The 18,329-nt window shown below is 44.3% G+C and overlaps 1 protein-coding gene across 2 annotated transcripts in view; it reads right to left on the bottom strand.

The window, feature by feature from the left end:
• cadm4.L (cell adhesion molecule 4 L homeolog) overlaps positions 1 to 18,329 on the bottom strand; it is a 217,702-nt gene that overhangs the window by 71,360 nt on the left and 128,013 nt on the right. Inside the window, exon 1 of one of the 2 annotated variants that reach the window (XM_041568533.1) lies at positions 6,447 to 6,573. Within the exon in view, the coding sequence (XP_041424467.1) occupies positions 6,447 to 6,558 (112 nt within the window). The 5' untranslated portion in view covers positions 6,559 to 6,573. 2 annotated transcript variants of the gene reach the window in all.

Raw genomic sequence — 18,329 nt, 5'->3', positions numbered from 1 at the left:
TTAGTAAATCTGCCCCTATGTTTTATTATTTGAATACTTGTGCACTATATCAGTCCTATATCATGGGTAGGCCTAGCCATTAAAACACCTGCCAAGGCCGGTATTAAAAATTTGCCGGTACATTTGTAATAGCCTTAAAAAAGCCCTTGGCCGGCCCCCAATTCGCTTAGAACTTACCTTTTCTCAGCATTCTGCGTGATGTGGCTCTGCACCCTCTTGCGGCACAGTATGTGGCTCCGCCCCCTTGCATCACGGAACGCCCCTTATGTTCCCACCCCCGACCAGCTGGTAAAAACTTTAAGAAGGGGGGGGGAAGCAGGGAGAGGGACTATCTAGGGGTAATAGAAAGGGACTTTTCTTATTGGGGGTTTAGTTCTCCTTTAATGGGGTTGCTCATCTTTGAATGAACTTTTACTATGATGTAGACATTGATTACTCTGAGGCAATTTGCAACTGATCTTCATGTTTTATTCTTTGTGGCTTTTCAGTTATTTAGATTTTCGTTCAGCAGGTCTCCGGTTTGCAGTTTCAATAGCTGCCTGGTTGCTAGCATCTTCTTTACCCTAGCAACCAGGCCGTGGTTTGAACGATAGAGTGGACTACGAATAGGAGAGCGTCTAAATAGTAGACACTTCAGAGAGCAATAGTTTTTAGGCTGCCGGGGTCCGTGACCCTGTATTTGAAAAGAGGCAGAAGAGGAAAGCAAATCATGAACAACACTATAAAAAAAAAATATATAATGAAGACCAATTGAAAAGTTGTCAGAAATGGGACATTCTATAACATACTAAAACTTAACATAAAGGTGAACCACCAGTTTAAGGAACACATTAGAACAGCAGGCTTTTTCCCTTTCTCCAGTAGAGGAATAATGTCTCGCTCCCACGCACACGAGGATTGCACGAAGAACTGGCGTTTGCTCTATTTCTCTATTTTCCATCCCACCACCCCCTACACACACACTCAGTATAATAAGATGGGAATAATAGTACCCCCCCAACAGCTGTTTAGTGGTTCCGACCCACAAGCCCACACAAGGGCTCAGATACTCTCCAGGTATTAAGTACCAGGAGGAGAGGCAGAAGGAGCATTACGGGACATTTAACCCCTTTCTCTTTCCAAAATCATTTCTAGAAACCTAACGGGTTAAGCCTTATCTACTGTGCTGGTTCTGATGATACCAGAGGGGCAGGGAACCCTCTATTTGTATTCTCTAATGGACACGGATCACAGCCCTTTATCACTGAGGACATCCGGCATATCCAAGCAACCGGCATCCTTCCAAAATGATTTTTGCCCATTATCCCTCAGGCCCAGGGACCGGGAGCCGCTGCATCTCCAGCTGTTCCTTAACAACCAGCCCTTTGTTACAAGAGTAACCCATAGCAACCGATCAATAAGGAGCGCTAATCAATCAACTGTAGTGAGAAAGAAATAAAATACAAATTCTGGTTGTTATTGATTGATACAAATGATATCCAAAGTTGGATACTTTGGGAGGAAGGGCAGGGATACACATGGTTTCTATCACATGTTGACTGGCCGCACAGAAACCAGCGTAAGTACTAATTAGTCTAATATTAAAATTTGCAGGGGGGATTCTTATGCTGACTGGCTAATACGCTGTTGATTTAGATTCATGCAAAAGTTCCTATTTTTATTGAAAAAGTGAAAAAAAGATTTCCTTTGAACCGTAGCCCAACTTTTTTCTTGCCCCCTTAGAATAGAACACATAGGGGCAGATTCACTAAAGTGCGAAGTGGCCTAGCGATATTTCATCAGAAATCCTATCCGCAGGGACATCGCCAATTCACTAACAGGCGTAGAGGACAATTCGCTAGCGAACAAGATCGGCGCTAGCATTCGTTTGCACCCTATCACCAGATGACTTTTCGCTCTGGCGAGCGGTCGTTACTCCGCAAATTCACTAATATGCGAATTTTACTGAACGTTACCTCTTTCGCCAGAGTTTACTTCGCCACTTCAGACCAGCGAACTGATAAAACGAAGCTAAATCTTCCTCAATCTTATGTCAGTGGCATTAAAAGACCAGTAACATAATTTAAAAAAAAACAAAAAAAACCCACCAATACAGTTTAAACTTTCAATTCGCAAAGCTTTTATTAAGAAATGACTTACCAATTTTCTGCATTCGCTAGGGTTGCCACCTTTATGTCTGGCTGAGACTGGGCAGGGGGGGGGGGGTCCTGTGACGACAGTGGGCGTGTCTGTGACTTCAGTGGGCGGACCCGTGACATCAGTGGGTGGGGCTATGGCGCGGTGATCAGCGATTGGCCGATCGCCGTGTCAATCAAGGGAATCCCGCCCAGTTTTCCTTATTTGGAAAACCGAGCAGGAAGTATAGACCCGGGCAGCCCGTCAAAATACCGGGCTGTCCGGGTCAAAACCGGACAGGTGGCAACCCTAGCATTCGCTCCTCTTCAGAGACGGCAACAGGGTGACGATCCATTGTGCGGCGCTCGATTTCTCCTCCCTGGCTATCTCCTATAGAAGACAGGGAGGAGAAATCGAGTGCCGCACGATCGATTGTTGCCCTGTCGCCGTTTCTGAAGAGGAGCACATGCAGAGAATCGGTAAGTAATTTCTTCATAAAAGCTTTGCGAATTAAAAGTTTAAACTGTCTTGGTGGGTTTTTTTTCATTAAAAATGAATGAATTTATTTTTTTTAAAAAAAATTCATGTTACTGGTCCTGTAAAGTTGTAAAAAAAACGCTGGAGATTTTCTTTTTTTAAAGCGGGATTGCCTGCAAAAGACCCAGTTATTAAAGATTTAAACTAACTTGAGGGACATGGCACATTTGTATAAGGGTGGGCTCATGTCTAGAGCATTAGAGGATCTCTTCTGTTTTTACTATGGCTCATTGGACGAGAAGGATAAGAAAGCTTTATCAGAAAGGTTTATATAAATACACCAGTAAACCCCCAAAGTAATGCTTCTCTGAGTCCTCTGTCAAAAGAAACTGTATTTCTTTCCATCTATTGTGTACACATGGGCTTCTGTATTAGACTTCCTGTTTTCAGCATAAACTTCCAGGGCTAGGGCTTGAGCATGCTCAGTTTGCTCCTCTCCCTTCTCCCCTCCAGGGAGAGACTCAGGCAGGAAGTGATGTTACATCAAGCTAATATGGCAGCTGCTGTGCTAAACAAACAGAGACAATGTCTATAACTGTTTACTCAGGTACGGAAAAGCATTCTAAAGAATAAAATGGTGTTCTAGCTTGCACTGTTGTGGCTAATCTATTGGAAATAAACTGCCTTCTCCTTTAATATGTACCTGGCAAAGTAAGGTGGCAGATCGAACTGGGAGTCAGTTGTCTTTAGGCCATGTTGGATAATAACTAGATTGTAAATGGTCTGTAGTTAAGCTCCTGTGCTATTGCTACATAGGGTTTCCTGTGCACTTCCAGAGCAGCATAATTGCCTTGCTTTATGGCTCCATTCCGCCGTGCCGTGTATATCAATCCGCACCGAGAGAGCCGACTCCTATTCTCCTGCCTATTAACGCCTTTTTTTTAATGTGTCTCTTCCTCAAAGGAAAATGAAACAAACGCAAACAAGTCACTATCAGAAACTTAATTAAGCTGAAATGATTCTGTTTATAACGAGCGCACACAAAGAAAGAATGATGGGGGGAGAGGATCTACAATTCCTATAAGTTAATTAAGTCTCTCGCTTCCCACAATCCAAGTCGCTGGTGGGTTCCAAAAACACAATGGAAGCAACTCGCTGTCTGTACCACTTCCCCGCGCTGCACTTTATTGGTTTCTCCCATAGCACTAGAGCCTCTAATCCCATCGCCGAGACTCTCATCTCCCTCTGGCACAGAAGGAATTAGATAAAAATGTTAGAAAAACTTATCAAACGGCTTTGTAAAAACAAAATGTTGAAGTCGTAATAACGCAGCACAACTGGAAATCGAGGTGCAACGGCAATGACAAAGCAGGAGACAGATATTACGTGCTGTATTTTCAATATCCAGGGAAGGGGCTCAGGGCGATTTTGTCAGTTTTTTGAAATCTGTATTTTCCTTAACCCTTATGTGAATCCCACGGCTGCTGTCAGATACAGAGCTACCCCTGTCTTCCGCAGCAGCAGTGTGGCTTGGAAATAACAGGTAGAGGCTAATGAGTTGTATTTGTTGCAATTCAGGATGCGGATAGAAATAGCCTCTACAATACTCTGCACGCTACAAGCAATATGGCAGTTTCAGCTTATGCAAATAAAATAAATATGAGATGTAATGATCTTTACTTACAATAAACTCTAAACATGATGTGAGATCCTTTCATTTTTTGTAATGCTGTTTGCTACTATAGGCACCATCTCTCCCAACTATTCCTGCTATCTCACACACTCCCTTCCCAGAGACTATTATCCACTGTTACTATAGGCACCATCTCTCCCTACTATACCTGCTATCCCACAGTCACACTCCCTTCCCAGAGACTATTATCCACTGTTGCTATAGGCACCATCTCTCCCTACTATACCTACTATCCTACAGTCACACTCCCTTCCCAGAGACTATTATCCACTGTTACTATAGGCACCATCTCTCCCTACTATACCTGCTATCCCACAGTCACACTCCCTTCCCAGAGACTATTATCCACTGTTACTATAGGCACCATCTCTCCCTACTATACCTGCTATCCCACAGTCACACTCCCTTCCCAGAGACTATTATCCACTGTTACTATAGACACCATCTCTCCCTACTATACCTGCTATCCCACAGTCACACTCCCTTCCCAGAGACTATTATCCCACTGTTACTATAGGCACCATCTCTCCCTACTATACCTGCTATCCCACAGTCACACTCCCTTCCCAGAGACTATTATCCACTGTTACTATAGGCACCATCTCTCCCTACTATACCTGCTATCCCACAGTCACACTCCCTTCCCAGAGACTATTATCCACTGTTACTATAGACACCATCTCTCCCTACTATACCTGCTATCCCACAGTCACACTCTCTTTCCAGAGACTATTATCCCACTGTTACTATAGGCACCATCTCTCCCTACTATACCTGCTATCCCACAGTCACACTCCCTTCCCAGAGACTATTATCCACTGTTGCTATAGGCACCATCTCTCCCTACTATACCTGCTATCCCACAGCCACACTCCCTTCCCAGAGACTATTATCCCACTGTTACTATAGGCACCATCTCTCCCTACTATACCTGCTATCCCACAGTCACACTCCCTTCCCAGAGACTATTATCCACTGTTACTATAGACACCATCTCTCCCTACTATACCTGCTATCCCACAGTCACACTCTCTTTCCAGAGACTATTATCCCACTGTTACTATAGGCACCATCTCTCCCTACTATACCTGCTATCCCACAGTCACACTCTCTTTCCAGAGACTATTATCCCACTGTTACTATAGGCACCATCTCTCCCTACTATACCTGCTATCCCACAGTCACACTCCCTTCCCAGAGACTATTATCCACTGTTGCTATAGGCACCATCTCTCCCTACTATACCTGCTATCCCACAGTCACACTCCCTTCCCAGAGACTATTATCCCACTGTTACTATAGGCACCATCTCTTCCTACTATACCTGCTATCCCACAGTCACACTCCCTTCCCAGAGACTATTATCCACTGTTACTATAGGCACCATCTCTCCCTACTATACCAGCTATCTCACAGTCACACTCCCTTCCCAGAGACTATTATCCACTGTTACTATAGACACCATCTCTCCCTACTATACCTGCTATCCCACAGTCACACTCTCTTTCCAGAGACTATTATCCCACTGTTACTATAGGCACCATCTCTCCCTACTATACCTGCTATCCCACAGTCACACTCTCTTTCCAGAGACTATTATCCCACTGTTACTATAGGCACCATCTCTCCCTACTATACCTGCTATCCCACAGTCACACTCCCTTCCCAGAGACTATTATCCACTGTTGCTATAGGCACCATCTCTCCCTACTATACCTGCTATTCCACAGTCACACTCCCTTCCCAGAGACTATTATCCCACTGTTACTATAGGCACCATCTCTTCCTACTATACCTGCTATCCCACAGTCACACTCCCTTCCCAGAGACTATTATCCACTGTTACTATAGGCACCATCTCTCCCTACTATACCTGCTATCTCACAGTCACACTCCCTTCCCAGAGACTATTATCCACTGTTACTATAGGCACCATCTCTCCCTACTATACCTGCTATCCCACAGTCACACTCCCTTCCCAGAGACTATTATCTACACTGCTATTATAGGTTCTACCTTGTAGGCAGTGGCACAGGGTGCTTCTATATTCAGACTCATGGCACTTAAGAGATTTGTTAGAATATAAATACGGAGCTGCATCTCGACGTTTCCAAATCTTCCGCTTGAATAATCACATGTTTACTGAATGAACCAGACCTACCTGCTTCTGTCTTGTTCTCCCCCTGCCCATTTTCAGATCTTAATGTTGAGGAAACATGTAATAAATAGAGGAATAAAAAATGCACAGTGGAGGCTCTGCGCTCTGCATGCATGAGTAAGTGCTGGCTCAGTGACAGGCAGTTAAAAACATATTTTGTTATTGTAATTCCATGAAAGTAAACAGGAAACACACAAGCCCCAATGCGACGCTGCTGCCTCCCATCTCCCATGAATAGTTCATTGAAAAAAGCAGAGTTCAAGAATACCTTCCTTTATTTGCCAGTGCCGGGGCTACAGTTGGAGAAACATGGGTCCCTGACAATGCAGGAATCTGGGGCTTGTGGAACTACAGCTTTCAGATTATATTTGTACCCTTGAGGCCACTTATTGGGGTCCCATGGAAAAATCACATAGTGTATAATAAGGGTCGCCATCAGCTTGCTGAATGGCTAATTTGCTATTAATTTAGATAAATGCTGCATGGCTGGCTGCCCAATAACCTGCTCAGTCTGCATCTAAATGTATGGCTAATTAATTAATACAGTACAATTGCTTCATATATGTTGAGTTCTGAAAGGATCAAAAGGTGGTTCCAGTCAATATCAAGGGCCAAAACTCAAGTGTTAAAATCAATTGAAAGCAAAGTGTCTCATTTAGGAGAAACGCTCATGGGGGGGGGGGGTATAGTTGAGTAGGACCATGAAGGGAATTATTCACTAGGATCTGGCAGAGGATCTCCTAAGGGGCCTCAACATACAATTCATTATCTGCACAGCAGATCTTTTGGTGCAAATTAATATTTTACTCCACTTTTTGGGTCAACATCTGGGTGTTTATTGTCAAGGAAAAATCTGGCCATGTCCACTTGAGTACACAAACCTGCTATCACCATTAAAAGGAACTCCCTTTTTCTAAATGCCACCCAGAGAGGTTTGGTTTAATAATAACCTAGCTGAATTATCCCAATGGGCATTTTGTTTGTCATCTAATGGAAAATGGTGGTGGACACAGCACCCTTCTCCAACTGTGTTTTTTACATGGAGGCCTAACTGTCAACTCTCCATGTGTATCAGCACGGACCCTTGACAGGGCGAGAGGGGTGTTTTGACTACCCAGAGGGCATTTCCTAAATGCCACCCAGAGAGGTTTGGTTTAATAATAACCTAGCTGAATTACCCAATGGGCATTTTGTTTGCAACTGTCATCTAATGTAAAATGGTGGTGGACACAGCAACCTTCTCCAACTGTGTTTTTTTACATGGAGGCCTAACTGTCACCTCTCCATGTGTATCAGCACGGACCCTTGACAGGCAGAGAGGGGTGTTTTGACTACCCAGAGGGCAGTGGTGGTCAGAATGACCCATATGCCACTAACATAATGGTTATAGCTCATGGACTGTTTTGGGTACCACCGGGGAAACAGCAGTGGTCAACGGTTGTCAAAATATGAACCTTTCTGCACAAAGGTCCCCCTGCTTTGTGTGCATCAACATGGGTTCATTCAAAAACATTAAGAGCAGTGACTGGCACATTGTGGTGCGCCGTTCACCTTTTGGGGTCAACTTCCATGGTTCCAACACCATTAAAGGGAACTCCCTTTTCCTAAATGCCACCCAGGGTGGTTACGTTTAATTAGAACCTAGTGGAATTACCCAATGGGCATTTTGTCTGCCACTGCCATCTAGTGGAACATGGTGGTAGACATAGCACCCTTCTCCACTAGTCTTTTTTTATCTACATGAAAGTCTAACTGTCATCACTCAATGTGTATGAACCACTAACTGAATGGTTATGATTCATGGTCTGTTTGGTATGCCATCCAGGGGGATAGCTGTGGTCAACGTTTGTCAAAATAGTAGCCTTTTGGCTTTGTGTGCATCAGTGCATTAAAGAACATTAGGACAGTCAATTTAGGGGTGTGCTGTTCACCTGTGTATTTCAATGGGTGCCAAATGGCCCCTGTACCCTAAATGCCGCTTTTTAGTTTTTCCCCCCGGCACAGAAGGGTTCAGGCTGGAGAATGACATGTAGTGGCTGCACAACATATACACAAAATGATATTAGTCACTGTCTGACTCCCCCGTGTGACAGAGGAGGGCAGGAGCACACAGTAATTACACAGCAAAGGGAGTTTTAGACAGAGATTGCGACCAGCCAGGGAAACATGCTCAATGCTCAATGCGACACTTTGATAATATAGAATTTAGAGAAGAGAGGGATCCGGGGGAGGTCACCAGGAGCATGTTAATGGGAAAATGCTGTGTATTATCAGTGCGGCCGCATTGAGATGTGTGAGAACAATAATCCAACAAAACAGACACGGATATTTCTTGCGATCTGATAATTATATGGATCCCAGCGTATGCGCTTGCTCTGTCAGCCGGGCAACTATAAATGGGCGCCGTTCTCTGATCGGTTGGGCAGAGATAGAGAGAGAGATATAGAGAGATGAAGGCCAGGGACCCTGTAATGATGACAGCTGCTTGCTAAGTCGTTTGCTTTTAGCCTAAGGACACTGGGTTTGCTCCAGACATTTCAACTTCTGCCTTCCAGCACATTGCTTTGAGCCTCCAGAGATGAAACCCTGCTAGAAGAGTCCATTCAGCCTGCCTGCCCTAAGGGGGCGCTGTTCCTTTACTGTCAGGGGCTGCATAATATGAAAAATGCTTGTTGTGAGTTGAAAAAGAACATCTCTGCTCTAGGTTATTCCCCCTTCAGATTGGGAAGGGACCTCTTCTACATTGTAATGGGGCCCCTCAACTCTGGCCCTAATCGGCAGTTTTCCAGTCAATGTTAGACCAAAAGTGGTTGATAAAGCTTCATAGACTGGAATGCAAATGGCTGAAAATGATGGGAGCTGTAGTCGAGCCCCCACTGTACAGCTGCAGATCTCCGGATCAGGAGAACAAGCATTATCTCTGATTTTAAGGTGCTTATTAGAACGCATGTTTCTGCATGTTGCCCAGTAGGGGACATTCTATGGAATGTTCTGTGGTTAATGGGAAGAGCTGGCAGTTGCCAAAGGCAGTAGGAATTATCCTGAGAGGACTCGGTGTCTGACACGGCACAGTACATTGCAGCCCTCTCCTTCACGTCAATTACGACCCTTTAATTATGCGCTGGGTACGCAGATGAAAGTGTAATGCTCTTACCCTTCCTTCATGTATGAACACGGCACTCTCAGAAGAAATTAAATGCATTACTGCTTTGTGGGCAAACTGCTGTGTATAATGTTATTGTTCCCTGGACTTTCATAATGTTCTCAGCAGCCTCCAACAACCCGGGCCCTTCATCTGCTCTCAGCTTCTCCTTCTAAACCTCTATACTCACCTCTATACTGCTCTCTTCAAAAATCCAAAAACCTCTATATTGCTCTCGGCTTCTACTTCTAAACTCAATCACCTCTATACTGCTCTCTTCCAAACTCCCAGAACTTCAATATCGCTCTCGGCTTCTACTTCTAAACCCAATAACCTCTGTACTGCTTTCTTCCAACCCCCAGGACCTCTATACTGCACTCTTCCAAACTCCTGGAACCTCTATACTGCTTTCTTCCAACCCCTAGGACCTTTTTACTGTTCTCTTCCAAACTCCAAGACCTTCTATACTGCTCTCTTCCAAACCCCCAGAACCTCTATCCCTCAGCTTCTACTTCTAAACCCAATAACTTTTGTAGTACTTTCTTCCAACCCCCAGGACCTCTATACTGCTCTCTTCCAAACTCCCAGAACCTCTAAACTCCTCTCTTCCAAACCCCCGGAACCTCTATACTGCACTCTTCCAGACTCCTGGAACCTCTATACTGCTCTCTTCCAGACTCCTGGAACCTCTATACTTCTCTCTTCCAGACTCCTGGAACCTCTATACTTCTCTCTTCCAGACTCCCGGAACCTCTATACTGCTTTCTTCCAAACTCCCGCCGGAACCTCTATATTGCACTCTTCCAGACTTCCGGAACCTCTATACTGCACTCTTACAGATTCTCAGAACCTCTATACTGCTCTCTTCTGAACTCCCAGAACCAGGGGTGTAATTACAGAGGAAAAAAAATAGGGGCCCAGGAGAAATAGGGGACCCATGAGGCCCTTAATTAGAGTCATTTTAATAAATTTGTTAAAACAGGACAACCTCTGGAGAATTTGGGGCCCCTCAAATTACCCCTTCCAAACTCCCAGAACCTTCTCTTGGCTTCTACTTATAAACCCAATCACCTCTGTACTGCTTCCATCCAACCCCAGAACCTCTATATCGCTTCTCCTTGCAAACTCCCAGCAATTAAAGCTTATTATTATCCACCCTTCTGTACTCAGCATTCAGTATTTTCCTTTTTCTTATCTGCAGAATTATGGAGACCAACACTAGGCTTGGATCCAACAAGAGATAGCACCCTGTAGAAGGTCCCAAGTTACATCCCTAAGGAATGTTATGGTCACACACAGACAAGTGATATAGTTCCATGGGAAGTGATTATATACAATATCCTGATAATCTACAATCTAATCTCACTGAATTCCCAGCAGCCACAGGACCCTGGTGCCGCTCTTATCCGCACCCTACATCTCCCCTCTTGTTCCTGTCATTCCCAAACACTCACTCTGACTCTTGAACCATTTCAGCCACGGACAAATGCATTCTTCAACTGTATTACAGGGAATCCCGGCTTGGAGGGATTTAGCTAAAAACAGAGGCGGAGGATTAACCCACTCTAATTCCTCTTTCCAAGTCTAATTCCCTTTGCGCTCACATGACTAGCTGTCCCCCTCTATACACAGCTAGAGAAAATTCCTCCACTCACTCCTCCATGATAATTCCCTTTCCTGGCACAAATGCCAACAGCTGCCTACATGGGCATTAGGGCTTAGGGGTCCCAGTTTGTGCTCAATAAAAAATCAATATTGCTCCCAGTAAGTGTTAGAAGTGTTACGTTCTCATTAAAAAACAATTGTGTTTTCTTTGGCATTGTATGGTGTAGAGCAGCTCAGCCTGTCGTAGGACTCCATTGTTTCTGTGTATCTGCTTAATCTCCTTTCATCTGTGACCTTTTTATAGATGTTAATCTGCTTCTTCCTCATCATAAACACAGCAATGATTCCTTTTCACATCTATCTAATTCCATAAAGCTCCAGTGCTTCTTATACTCAACAGGTATCTATGGCTGCTTTTAATTTAGCAGAAAAAAAACAAAAAAACCCAAAAAATGTAGTGTTTTAATTAGGGATGCACCGAATCCACTATTTTGGATGCGGCCGAACCACCAAATCCTTTGTGAAAGATTCGGCCGAATACCGAACCGAATCTGAACCCTAATTTGCATATGCAAACTAGGGGTGGGAAGGGGAAAACATTTTTTACTACCTTGTTTTCTGACAAAAAGTCACGTGATTTCCCTCCCTGCCCCAAATTTGCATATGCAAATTAGGGTTCGTATTCGGTTGGCTGGGCAGAAGGATTTGGCCGAATCCGAATCCTGCTGAAAAAGGCCGAATCCTGGCCGAATCAGGAACCGAAGCCTGGATTCCGTGCGTCCCTAGTTTTAATCTAAATGCTTTCCCACAGTCACACTTCACCCATCCCAGACTATTATCCCCATTGTTACTATTGGCACCATCTCTCCCTACTATCCCTACCTGCTATCTCACAGTCACACTCCCTTCCCAGAGACTATTATCCACTGTTACTATAGGCACCATCTCTCCCTACTATACCTGTTATCCCACAGTCACACTCCCTTCCCAGAGACTATTATCCACTGTTACTATAGGCACCATCTCTCCCTACTATACCTGCTATCCCACAGTCACACTCCCTTCCCAGAGACTATTATCCACTGTTACTATAGGCACCATCTCTCCCTACTATACCTGCTATCCTACAGTCACACTCCCTTCCCAGAGACTATTATCCACTGTTACTATAGACACCATCTCTCCCTACTATACCTGCTATCCCACAGTCACACTCCCTTCCCAGAGACTATTATCCACTGTTACTATAGGCACCATCTCTCCCTACTATACCTGCTATCCCACAGTCACACTCCCTTCCCAGAGACTATTATCCACTGTTACTGTAGGCACCATCTCTCCCTACTATCCACAGTCACACTCCCTTCCCAGAGACTATTATCCACTGTTACTATAGGCACCATCTCTCCCTACTATCCCACAGTCACACTCCCTTCCCAGAGACTATTATCCACTGTTACTATAGGCACCATCTCTCCCTACTATACCTGCTATCCCACAGTCACACTCCCTTCCCAGAGACTATTATCCACTGTTACTATAGACACCATCTCTCCCTACTATACCTGCTATCCCACAGACACACTCCCTTCCCAGAGACTATTATCCACTGTTACTATAGACACCATCTCTCCCTACTATACCTGCTATCCCACAGTCACACTCCCTTCCCAGAGACTATTATCCACTGTTACTATAGGCACCATCTCTCCCTACTATACCTGCTATCCCACAGTCACACTCCCTTCCCAGAGACTATTATCCACTGTTACTATAGGCACCATCTCTCCCTACTATACCTGCTATCCCACAGTCACACTCCCTTCCCAGAGACTATTATCCCACTGTTACTATAGGCACCATCTCTCCCTACTATACCTGCTATCCCACAGTCACACTCCATTCCCAGAGACTATTATCCACTGTTACTATAGGCACCATCTCTCCCTACTATACCTGTTATCCCACAGCCACACTCCCTTCCCAGAGACTATTATCCACTGTTACTATAGGCACCATCTCTCCCTATTATACCTGCTATCCATCAGATGGTGCCTATAGTAACAGTGGATAATAGTCTCTGGGAAGGGAGTGTGACTGTGGGATAGCAGGTATAGTAGGGAGAGATGGTGCCTATAGTTATAAAATGGATAATCAGCAAGCTGGTGTTATAACTATACCCATGTCAGTGATTTACAGCACAATGCACCTTAACAGAAGTACACAATAAGAGGATATATACAGTAGGAAGCAATGATATGGAGGAATACATATATCTGACAGATTCTCAGTGCTGATGTGACACATTGAAGGATTTCACCCTGAGATATCAGTGCCGTTTGCTCAGAGAGCTAGAAGTGAGTGGAATGGCAGGGAATGCAAATGCTGAGATCTATCAGGGAGTCTATGGCCTTTCAGGATTTTAAAGTGCCAAACGCTCAGGGAGGGAAAAGCCACGAGTGTTTACAGAGCTGACACGCAGTAATGAGAGGAGGAGGTGGCAGAGAGGGGCCCTTACAAATGGGATTTTTATTTATTCATGTAACCTCCAATCATTCAGTTAAACATTCAGACAGAACACGGTGTAATTGGGAAGATTCTGTTTCAGAACCTACAGGGGGAGACTACTAAAAGTCTGAAGCGGATACAAATTTGCACAATCGATACAGAAAATGAACATTTTTGCAATGTGATTCCGTTCATTAGACAAGTACATTCTGAATTTGAATCGTGAACCTCGCCTGCTTTAGGGAGCTGCTCCTTACCTCCCAACATTTTAAAAATAGAAAGAGGAACAAAACGTTTTGAAAATGTCTGACCACGCCCATTTTATGGCCACACCCTCCAATTACCATGTCCATTTTACAAAATTTGGCAGGTTATGAAAGTTTGAACACATTTCTGTGTTTTTTATGTGTTATTACAGTTTTGCTAATGAAGGTGAATTGCCCTTTAAGCTGCAAGTCACAGTTTCCCCAAGAGACCTGCTTATCTTAAATTGTTACAATTGTTTCTTTGCTTATCTTATATTGTAACAAATGTATCTAAGTGCACCTGCCGTGTACTTTGGGCTCTCTGCCAAAAGCCAATCAGGTTTTAGAAGCTGTTCAGTGCAGGAGATCAAAAGAGAAATTGGGGTATATTTATCAAAGAGTGAAGTTAGAGATCGCCACAGTCCCCTAAAGTTAAATTCCACCACTCTCTATTTATTTCTATGGGATTTTTAAAAAGAGTGAAAGTTTATCCTTTGATAAATACGCCTTTCAAAATCCCATAGAAATTAATGGAGAGTGGCGGAATTTCACTCTAGAAGACTGTGGCGATTTTTAACTTCACTCTTTGATAAATATACCCCAAAGTCGGGACATTTCAGTAACAATCCAGGAGTGCGGGTTGACCTGTTTAAATCGGAAATGACCCGAGAAAAACGGGACAGTTGGGAGGTATGCTGCTCTGCGGTGCTTCTTGGGCAAATCCATGCCTCGTTGCTTATAACCCAACAGTGATGTAATTATATGTTATGTCACTGTTGGGCAATAACCTATTAATTTTAGGGCCCCCAACATATCCAGAATTGTCCTGTTTTACCAATATATGTTGAAATTGTTCATTAATTAGGCTCAGGTGGGCCCCCCTATACCGCCTGCCCCCCCTGCAGCCGCAGGGTCTGCCTCCTCTGTAGTTACACCCCTGTTGCCCAATACCTGCCATTGTACGGCCTACTTTTTGCTGAGCGATTCTACGCGGTACAAATGATAAAAGGCGGTTCTGCCGAGCCATGAAAGATGTTTTATGCAAGGAATACAGAAGGAAGAACGACAAGCTCATCACACACACAGTAAGGCTCAGAGCTGTCATTCTTACCCCTGTCTGTGATTCTTTTACAACCCGGCGCGTTTCGCCAACGGGCATTGTCTTTCCAAGGCGTCTGTGTGGCTGTGCGTTATTGATGCAGCCAGTGAAGAAGAGGACGGGAGATTTCTCATACACACACTAATACAGTCTGTTTGATACATATTGCACTAGATGTGGTGTCACCTTCACCGGCCGTCACTCATCAGGCACTAGCCGGATTCTCTGCACCCCACGGAGTGGAGACTATGAGGCAGGCGTGAGGACGGTCATATTTTATCTTCCTAGAATAAAAGCATGTCATGGGATGAATAGGCCTAAATACAAGCTACGAGCCTGGGCACTAAGTGCGTGGGAAAGGGTTGACAGTTTGGTTATTCTCCTGTTGTGTATAATGGTGTAGATATACTACTGGTGCAAGCCCAGACTGGGATTTAAAATAGGTATTTGTAGTACATAGAGGCCCAAACAGCCCAATAAATAGTGGCCATCTATGGCATCTTACAGTAGCCTCTCTGGCATTTGCCTCAATCCATAGATTGGCAGTTCGGGCCTGGCCTTGTGCCCGGCAGGGAAGAGATTAAGACTTACTATCTATACCTAGATGGCTACTGGAGGATAGGGTTGCCACCTGGCCGGTATTTTACTGCCTTGGCCGGTAAAAATTATGGCTGATCCCAATTTTATTAATAGGGAAAAAAGATAAATATATAGGAAGGCCGGTATTTTTTCCAGAAAAGGTGGCAACCCTACTGGAAGATAATGAGAACTGTAGTTTAGCCACAGCTGGACAACTTATAAATAGTACCTGGTCATTGGAATACTAAAAAGGCCTACATGTCTCCTGCTATCATTGGGACATACACTGATCACCATGATCCCTGACCCTAGCAACCAGAAAGGCTAAGATACTTTATAGAAAACAAAAACACACACAATCAATCCAAAACTGAAGAGCAATTACGTACGAAACAATCACTATCTTTATAAAACCAGTATTTAGTGTTGGAGCTGGGCGGCTCAGGAAATGTATTTTGCTTTCTCCAGGGAGGTAATTAACAAAATTGTCATGCAGCATGATAAATGTTACGTTGCGGTAATCCACACGGATGTTTCCAGGCTTGCCCCAAGAGCTAATAATCAACATATGAGAGACTTGGGTGCAGGGAGATTAAGCGGCTTGCCTTACGATATAAGGAGTACACATCAGAAACAGCCTGTGCTATGAATGGTGCATCGGCTATTGTGAACTGCAACTCCCAACGTCCTTAGCAAGACAAGGTAGTTCCCAAAGGCAACAGTGTGCATGCTGGTTTTATCCAATCAGCAGCTGCAGCAGCCAGGGATATTCCTGTTACAAAGCAACACAGGCCGGGTAATGTTGTCTATCTCTGCACTGGAGTTTATAAAGGAATTCTGCTCCAATGCCTTTGGCCAAGGTCGCAACTGATGCTTGTATTCAGGATCATAGTAAAAAAAAAGGAAATCTTACCTCAAATGTAACTTTCTGCTCATCAACCTGCTGATACCCCAGCCCTCCTCTTCAGTACCCCCGCCTGGCACAGAGAGGGTTAATCTGGGACATCTGGGCCTGACACCCAACTCCCCCCCCTTGCCACTTGCTGCTGTCACCAAAACTGCAGCTGCATCCCATTACCATAGCAACCTCCAGGCCCCCTCCTCCGACGTTGCTAAGGAACGGCAGCATCCTCCATCCCTCAAAAGCAGCAGGCAGGAGGGGGTGGAAATTAACCCCTGAACTGCCAAGAACTTGCAACGTGATAGAGAAATATATGTGTACTGAGGTTATTATATAGGGACTAATGTATCCCAGCTGTATGGGCAAGTATATCAGAAGTCACTGAGGGGTTCTGTGACCATATAAAGGCACAGGGCTGCAGGTTGAATTATACAGGGAACTCTGAGTATCACTCATGTATTATAAGGGATAATTCACCCCCTACTGTAAATTATAAGGATATTAGAAGTCACTGAGGGGTTCTGTGACCATATAAAGACACAAGGCTGCAGAATGAGTTATACAGGGAACTCTGAGTATCACTCATGTATTATAAGGGATAATATACCCCCTACTGTAAATGATAAGGATATTAGAAGTCATTGAGGGGTATTGTGACCACATAAAAGCACAAGGCTGCAGGCTGAGTTATACAGGGAACTCTGAGTATCACTCATGTATTATAAGGGATAATGTACCCCCTACTGTAAATGATAAGGATATTAGAAATCACTGAGGGGTCCTGTGACCATATAAAGGCACAAGGCTGCAGAGTATCACTCATGTATTATAAGGGATAATGTACCCCCTACTGTAAATGATAAGGATATTAGAAGTCACTGAGGGGTTGTTCTGTGACCATATAAAGGCACAAGGCTGCAGGCTGAGTTATACAGGGGACTCTGAGTATCACTCATGTATAATAAGGGATAATGTACCCCTACTGTAAATGATAAGGATATTAGAAGTCACTGAGGGGTTGTTCTGTGACCATATAAAGGCACGAGGCTGCAGGCGGAGTTATACAGGGAACTCTGAGTATCACTCATGTATTATAAGAGATAATGTACCCCCTACTATAAATGATAAGGATATTAGAAGTCACAAGACACAAGGCTGCAGGCTGAGTTATACAGGTTAAGTAACTGTTCTGATATCTCCATATTTTAAATGTAGGGGTAGCCGGGGGTTTTCATACAAGAGTCCTGTAACACAAGTGAGGTCACTAAAAACCATTTATAAGGTAAATATCTAAATGGTGTATTGTACCTGTGACGTTGCCATTATGGTCACTTTGGAAAACTTACTGACGTTACCCCCCTCAGCACTCAAGGGTCAAATTTTAATTAAACGTGTTAAAAAGCAATATAATTCTGACAACTCCCTGCACGCCCTGCCATGGCACCTGCTGCTGGATTAACTCACTAGATGCCTCTGTGATACTCCCGGTGAGCTACGGACAGCTGGTGTGGTACAGCGAATAACTCGCTTTCTATTCGAGGCCTGCAGGGCCGCCATATAACTCGGATAATTATTGCAAATTACACTGCAATCTGTTCCAAAATCCTGAGTTAGTTAATATCATAGCGGTATTAATTAATCCTCTCAGCCTTCTCAGGAATAAACGAGTTAAGCCATTTATTTGACAAGGCCCGCTGCAGAGTCAAGGCATTCACTCTGTGCACAGGTGCATTCTGGGGGTATCCCATAATCCTGCTGCTCTCCCCATGCCGCTGTAGCATTGGTATATCCCACCTGCAACCCATGC

The sequence above is a fragment of the Xenopus laevis genome, chromosome 7L (assembly GCF_017654675.1).
Source record: "Xenopus laevis strain J_2021 chromosome 7L, Xenopus_laevis_v10.1, whole genome shotgun sequence".
Taxonomy (NCBI): Eukaryota; Metazoa; Chordata; class Amphibia; order Anura; family Pipidae; genus Xenopus; species Xenopus laevis.
The sequence above is the reverse complement of the archived record's forward strand: the minus strand, read 5'-3'. Positions and strand labels throughout refer to the sequence as shown.